This window comes from Myxine glutinosa, chromosome 13 (genome assembly GCF_964187855.1).
Source record: "Myxine glutinosa chromosome 13, kmMyxGlut1.1, whole genome shotgun sequence".
NCBI lineage: Eukaryota > Metazoa > Chordata > Myxini > Myxiniformes > Myxinidae > Myxine > Myxine glutinosa.
This window is the reverse complement of record NC_136273.1, coordinates 82,904,159-82,911,189: the sequence shown is the minus strand read 5'-3', so window position 1 is coordinate 82,911,189 and position 7,031 is coordinate 82,904,159. Positions and strand designations below refer to the sequence as shown.

At 44.4% G+C, this 7,031-nt stretch overlaps 1 protein-coding gene across 1 annotated transcript; it reads right to left on the bottom strand.

Moving 5' to 3' along the window:
- Nucleotides 1–3,528: 3,528 nt before the first annotated feature.
- On the bottom strand, nucleotides 3,529–6,223 carry LOC137419484 (uncharacterized). Its single transcript, XM_078767170.1, has 4 exons — nucleotides 6,107–6,223; nucleotides 5,511–5,974; nucleotides 4,661–5,275; nucleotides 3,529–4,522 (listed from the first exon to the last, which is right to left on the bottom strand). Exons 1-4 carry the CDS (start codon nucleotides 6,204–6,206, stop codon nucleotides 3,674–3,676), a joined length of 2,028 nt encoding a protein of 675 aa, XP_078623296.1. The 5' UTR covers nucleotides 6,207–6,223; the 3' UTR covers nucleotides 3,529–3,673.
- Nucleotides 6,224–7,031: the final 808 nt, after the last annotated feature.

Sequence of the window (7,031 nt, the reverse complement as noted above, 5' to 3'; positions counted from 1 at the left end):
CGACAGTCGAAGCATGTTATCTATACAGATCTACCTGGCTCTAGATATTCCTTTACCACACCCCCCCCCCCCCCCCCGACATAACAACAACCTTCTTAGTCTATTTCTGTTACTAGTAAGGTCGCTACCGCCGGGCGTGAAATGTCGGTGAATCATTTGCACGATGCCATGTTTGTCATCGTTTCCCCACTCTTCATACCAACTCCCTCTGACAAGAGACAGTGGTTAAACCACATGCACGCCGCACATGTACAGGTAAAAATTGCAAGGATGGGAGAGAAGTTGGGGTTTATATCATGCCCATGACCTGACAGGAGGTACTCCAAGCATTTGTGCAAAATCTGAGAGAAATTGGCCAAGCAGTTTTCGATTCTGTATGGTTTCAGACATTTATGCATACTAGTACACCCGCAGACTCCGGGAGGGGCAGGAAGGGTCATTCCTCTTTAGGGTATATAGATTACAGTCGATCTATGGGCAGGTCTCAAGAACATTGGGTGTGTCTTCATTTACCAAGTTTCTTGTGAAGAGATCACCAAGTGGTTTAAGCATTTGAGCAAGCACTCCATTCAAAACCTTTAAGGAACGGCTGGCTTGGCAAGCGCTAGCTAGCTGCTTGATAAATGAGCACAACCCGAGCTTCTCCCTTTCAGTTTCGTATGAAACAGCAGGGGCGAGTTTCAAAAGTTCCCTACGAAAAATGCCACGGTAGCGGCAGAAAGGGCCATGTCATTAACCCACATTGGTGGGTTATATAGAGTACAGTAGATCTTCGCTCAGTTCTGTAAGTAAACCTGACTTCACAGATGTTGGGATTCCTCCAAATTTCTTCATTTAGTGTTATAAAGAGCATTAGCGACTGTTTAAAAAGCTAAGCATACGTTTTTGTGGTTTATAATATTTTTACTTCCTGTAGAAGCCGTTACTCCCACAGAAACGCCATTATATTATAACTATAAGCTATTTACTAGTACCCGACTGCAAAGCCGCAATGAGCCGGCGAAGCCAAAGCCTCTTGCCACTATTTTACCCATCACTATGGCATCAGTAGGTTCGGTAGTTGGTAGTAGGTAGGTTTAGTAGGTACCGTACCTAGTTCAAAATGACACCATTTGCATTCTGGATGAGATTAAAATTTATAAAATTTCCTTCTTGATTAATTCGGTGAATTCCGTCTCAACTTCGGATATTTCCGGCCGTGAAAAACTATCCCCTACGGCCGCGAGATTTCTAAAAAATAATTCTTCGTCAATTTTAGAATATTTGACGCTGTTTTCAGCGTCCGAAACGCGGTAAAAAGCTTTTTTGAAATATTTTTTCAAATGCTCGAATCTCATTGGTTCCGGTAATTGGTGACGATTTTCGTTGAAGATAACCAGGGCCCGCCCGTGTGGGCCCGGGGAACAAGGTTGGTCTTAAAGTATTTTAATTACAAAGTAGAGGTGCATAAGATGGCGAATCAAAAAAAGACGGGTGAAACAAACTCCTATTGAACTTTTTTCAATTTGTTATGCATACTTCCACATCTGCAAGATGGCGGCCTCCATCGAGTGATTTGGTGCGTCAAAGCTTCGAAATTCTCAAGGGATCCAGCAAAATCTGGCTTTTCAACATAATACGTACGCATTCATTCACAACACCGGCTTTGCTGGCTACTAGTACCGACTGCAAAGCCGCAATGAGCCGGCATAGCCAAAGCCTCTTGCCACTATTTTACCCATCACTCTGGCATCAGTAGGTTAGGTAGTTGGTAGTAGGTAGGTGTAGTAGGTACCGTACCTGGTAAGACTTGGTAAAAGAGAAGAGCAGAGAGTCCTCCCCAATGGCAATACCTGCATACAATAAATGTCACAAGAAGCTTAAGGAAGTAACTATACGATGTGCTAGCTTAGGGCCTATTTTAAGAAATTTTAACTGGGCTTAACATACGTTTTCACAGTATGTGTGTCATCTTCTAACTTCAGTCGCTGTCAGGCGCCAGGGCTGGTTCTCTGACTCTCCGGGCACGGCAGTTCCTCCACCAGAAGAAGTTAGCTTGCAGTGATTAATTCGGTGAATTCCGTCTCAACTTCGGATATTTCCGGCCGTGAAAAACTATCCGTATTTCTAAACTAAATATGTAAACCGCTTATACCATATTTCTGGCCGTGAAAAACTATCCCATACAGCCGCGAGATTTCTAAAAAATAATTCTTCGTCAATGTTAGAATATTTGACGCCGTTTTCACCCTCCGAAACGCGTAATAATATTTTTTCAAATGCTCGAATCTCATTGGTTCTGGTGTTTGATGACGATTTTCGTTGAAGATAACGAGGTTGGTCTTAACGTATTTTAATTACTAATGAGAGGTTTCATTAGATTGTGAATCAAAGAACGATGGGTGAAACAAACTCCTATTGAACTTTTTCGCAATTGTTTTATGCAAACTTCCGCATCCGGTCGATGGCGGCCACCATTGAGTGATTTCATTTTAGAAATATTTTTGCAAATGCTCGACTCTCATTGGGTCCGGTGTTTGGTGACGCGTTTTGTTGAAGATAACCAGGCCCGTGCGGGCCGATGTTGGTCTTAAATTATTTTATTAATACATTGGAGGTGCGTAAGATTGTGAATCAAACGATGACGGGTGAAAGAAACTCCTAATGAACGTTTTAAATTTGTTATGCATACTTCCGCATCCGCAAGATGGCTGCCTCCACTGCGCTTCGGATTCTCGAGCCAAGGCATAATCAGGTTTTCAACATAATGTGTGTCGTCTTCTAACTTCAGTCGCTGTCAGGCGCCAGGGCTGGTTCTCTGACTCTCCGGGCACGGCAGCCTAATGAACTCCTAATGAACGTTTTAAATTTGTTATGCATACTTCCGCATCCGCAAGATGGCTGCCTCCACTGCGCTTCGGATTCTCGAGCCAAGGCATAATCAGGTTTTCAACGTTCATTGACAACACCGGCTTCGCCGGCTACTAGTACCGACTGCAAAGCCGCAATGAGCCGGCGAAGCCAAAGCCTCTTGCCACTATTTTACCCATCACTATGGCATCAGTAGGTTAGGTAGTTGGTAGTAGGTAGGTGCAGTAGGTACCGTACCTGGTAAGACTTGGTAAAAGAGAAGAGCAGACAGTCCTCCCCAATGGCAATACCTGCATACAATAAATGTCACAAGAAGCTTAATAGTCTAGTAGGAAGACTAGGTCCCCCTGCACCCCCCGGAGATATACTTCTAATCAGTGTTTCTAGATTGGAAAAAATGTGTAGAAAATGACTAGCTATGGCCCCAAGCTGAAAAAATGTCCCACATACCATTTTTATGCAAATTACTGCTGCCATTATCAAAAAAACGATTTTTGACATATCTCAGCCAATATTGCAGATAATTGAAAAATGAAGGTGTCTAGACACATGTTTTGAAGGGCATAGATCATGATAGAACTATTCATAACATGATTACATGTGTCTATGGTATACTAGTATGCTAATTAGTGCTTTATTTACAAAATAATCACAGTTTTACGAAATAATAGACTCATATTAAGGTCCGTCTACACAGACGTTAACACAAAGTTTTATTTTTCTAAATATTACAACTGTCAAAATAGTCCTAGCACTCAATGTGACCACTCTTCTCTTGCTTGTTTTAGATAAACATCATTAGCATTAGTGATTCTACACTGAGTCAGTCATCATCATTTTCATCGAAATCGTCAGAGTCAAACTCTTCTTCTCCTTCCTCTTCCTCCTCCTCTTCGTGCTCTCCTGTGTTCAGAAGATCCACCAGTGAGGTTGGTAGGATGGGACCACTGGACCACATTGGTTTCAACAGTCCTTCATCAGTCCTTATCCATCCTTGCTCCTCATAAGGTTTTGGCTTTTCGATGATAGGTTGATCGGCTCTTTTGTACAATGCTACGCGGTGGTTCACACGCTGGATGTGCGGCTTCAGGGCAGACTGGCATGGAGGAAGGCGAGCCAGATCAACCTTGGACTTGGATGTGAGGGTCTTGTCCTCTCCCACCATTTTTCGTAGCAGCTTGGCACGGACAATGTCCACTGATGACTCGCGACTCTGGCCGTACATCACACAGGTGAATTTTTCTAACTGCCTCTCCACCTCAGGGTTGGCATCCCAGTTGTCACCCAGTTCACCGAATGCCCTGTGAAACCTGGGATTCTTCTCCAGCTTTTTCAAGGGCCCGACTTTTCCCTTCCCTTTGAAGGCACTGGTGCAGTCTTCTCCGCTGAACACATAGTACCCCAGGAGAGTGGCACAGTAGTCCTCTCCCAGGGATTCTGCCAGCTCAGAGATGTTGACAAGTTGGCGATGCTTCCCTGACCCTGTATCCAGGTACACCGTCAGCTTGATGTTGTGGGCATGGTGGAGCAGGATCAGGAGGATGTCTGTGTCCGGTGTTCTGACTACAGCGTTCTTGTATCCGATGGTAGCAGCATGATGGAGGTACAGAACCACCCTGGTATCAGTCTCTTCCTGGTTGCTGTAGATCGTGGGGAGTTCACGTACCTCGACCTGAAACACAAAAAGGCACCGCATTTCAATCACCAGTCACTGCCAGTTTCAGATCTAGACAAACATCACAGGTAATCACCTTTTTTTCAGGAAAAATTACAAATTGAATCGCCATTCACGAAGGGCTTTCAATTTTACCTTGCCATTCGTTGAGGCAAGTTGGTGGGCCTTCCCCTCCACGATCAGCACAGCCATCTCTGTTCTCTCCAGCCTGGTAGCTGCCTCTTGTCCACTCCACACTTTCAGAAGAAGCTGGCACATCTGCTTTTTGTTGTCGTCATTTGCAAGGAACATTTTGAAGTCATATGGCTTCCTGGTTGCTGGTCCAGCCAGAATGATCTTCTCTGAGCTGCCCCGCCTCAGCCTTTCCTGCGCTTTGATTGACTCAGGATGGTAACTGTCAGTGGAGAACAGAAAGTGCTGCTTGGCCACCATCTGATCAAGCACCTGCAAGCATATCTCACCACATGTTGGGGGAAGGTTGGCAAGGGTATGCAGCAGCGCCATTCCATCCTGGATGAACAGGGCATCCTTGGGGTATTGCAGATCTTGTGGTGTGGTGTCCTCTAAAAGGTAGTGCAGAATGGAGGCTTTGTTGGTTTTGCAGAAGAACCCATCTGGTGTCCCAAGGCTAGGAGGCACTGGCATCAGGCAGTACTTCATGAGTTCTCCCAGGTCTAATGGCTCATCTTGACTCTGAGACTTGACAAGGAGCAGGAATGCAAGGTTGCTTTGCTCCTGATACTGGATGACCTGGAATGATAAATGGTGATTGGTTGATATGTACTACAGGAAGGACTACAGGTGAAAATTATTCATGTGCTATAAATTGGCATATTTACAATCTTTACATTGTTCATTGATGTGCACTGTCTTTAATAAACAAATTTGGAGTTCAATCTTGTATCTCAATATAGCATGTACAGGACGCCATTTAAAAATACAACATAAAATACAAAAGCACTTGGGTATTGGATTACATCCTTACCTTGCCCTGTGAGGATGTTAGTGTGATCTTCTTGTTACTAGCCTCCATGGTCTTGAGTTTCTTTCTCTTGATTGGGTTGAAGAAGCTCTCAGGTTCTCCGCTTTCCAGGCGCCTGATGAAGTCAGCTTTCGCAGCTTTCCCCACAGCTTCTGCTTGTAACACATCCATCTCAACATCCATGGGGACGGGAGCACCAGAGGCCAGGCAGTAGAGTTTGTCCTTATCAATGATGGTGAACGGATTGGTGAAGTTCTTGATAGTAGTTAGGGTTCGCTGAACGGCCTCCTCGCCTTTTCTGATCTCTGCCTTCTCTAGTTCACGATGTCTCCCTGCTCTTGGGCAGTCTGGGTCATCGATGAGATCCACCATCTCAAGGGTCTTTTCATAGAACTGTGCCCGTGCTGTGGTTGTTCGGCACCATCTCTGGTATGCCCCAAACTGACTGTACAGGCCAGCAAAGCCACCTGAAAAGTGAACATATTTTAATTGCATAACCCATTCATTAAAAGGGAAATGTTTTGTAAGAGCAGTTTACATCATATAAAGCTGGTTTCTACAGTTTCAAATGTATAATGTACTGAAAGAAAATGATGTACCTGATGATTTAGCAAAGCGCATGAACGTTTCTTCCATTGTCTTGTCGACAGCACTGAGTGCCCCTGGTATCATCGAGCGAGCCACTGCGATTGCACCCATAGTAAGCAGGTCCTTGGCCCCTGGGTGCGTGCTTTCCAGATTTGTCAGGTGGACTTCCAGCCAAGTCAGATATCTGTAAAGTACAGAGAGGGAAATACTGTAGACATTTATTGGAATAGCTCCTCTCATAATACATGAACCCAAGTATCAATTAAAATCTACTCAGTGATGGTTATACATTTTACCATGTATGCTACACAAACCTGGAGTAGTTGTGTCCGTCAAAGGCGAAGAAGATATCTGCCATCTCTCCGTTACACTTGTGAAACAGCTGGAGGTTGTTGGTCTTCACAGAGTGGAGGAGCATGAAGACAAGATGGCAGTGGGTAATGAACGACATCCAGAAGGCAGCTGTCTTCCCCAGGTGGCCCTTGCGCACCTTTTCCTCAAAGGCATGGTACTTTTTGATGAGGAGTAGAGTTGAGGGGTCACACCAATTGATACGAGCGCGCGAGCGCGCATGTTACATGGATGGAAATGTAAAATGGCAGCTATAGCAGCACTAATTTGGATCTCTAGTCTGTCATTTCTGCACTGTGATTGGATAACATAAAAAAATATGTTTGGGAGTTAACAGCAGGAGTTGGTAGATTTTACGTGGGCTGGGTGAGAAACCTTTAAATAAGCAAGTGAAAATCTCTCGCAATACAAAGTCAATGGTGGGAAGAAAAGTTGAGTGGTACCAATGTTACTGCCAATGTCCCGCCCCTATGCAAGACTCAGGAGCATCTTGTTGACATTTAACCTTGAAAATACCTGGGTTTAGACCCCTTATGTACCATGTTAAGTTATCTGCAGTATTAACGTATCCTTATCATTTGTAAA

Bases quoted from the DNA above. Each gene is read 5' to 3' on its own strand.
- LOC137419484 (XM_078767170.1), bottom strand. From the start codon at position 6,206: ATGGGTGCAATCGCAGTGGCTCGCTCGATGATACCAGGGGCACTCAGT. The intron at 5,975-6,106 runs GTACATCATTTT...TTCACTTTTCAG, and splicing joins GCGCTTTGCTAAATCATCAG to GTGGCTTTGCTGGCCTGTAC. The intron at 5,276-5,510 runs GTAAGGATGTAA...TTATCATTCCAG, and splicing joins TAACATCCTCACAGGGCAAG to GTCATCCAGTATCAGGAGCA.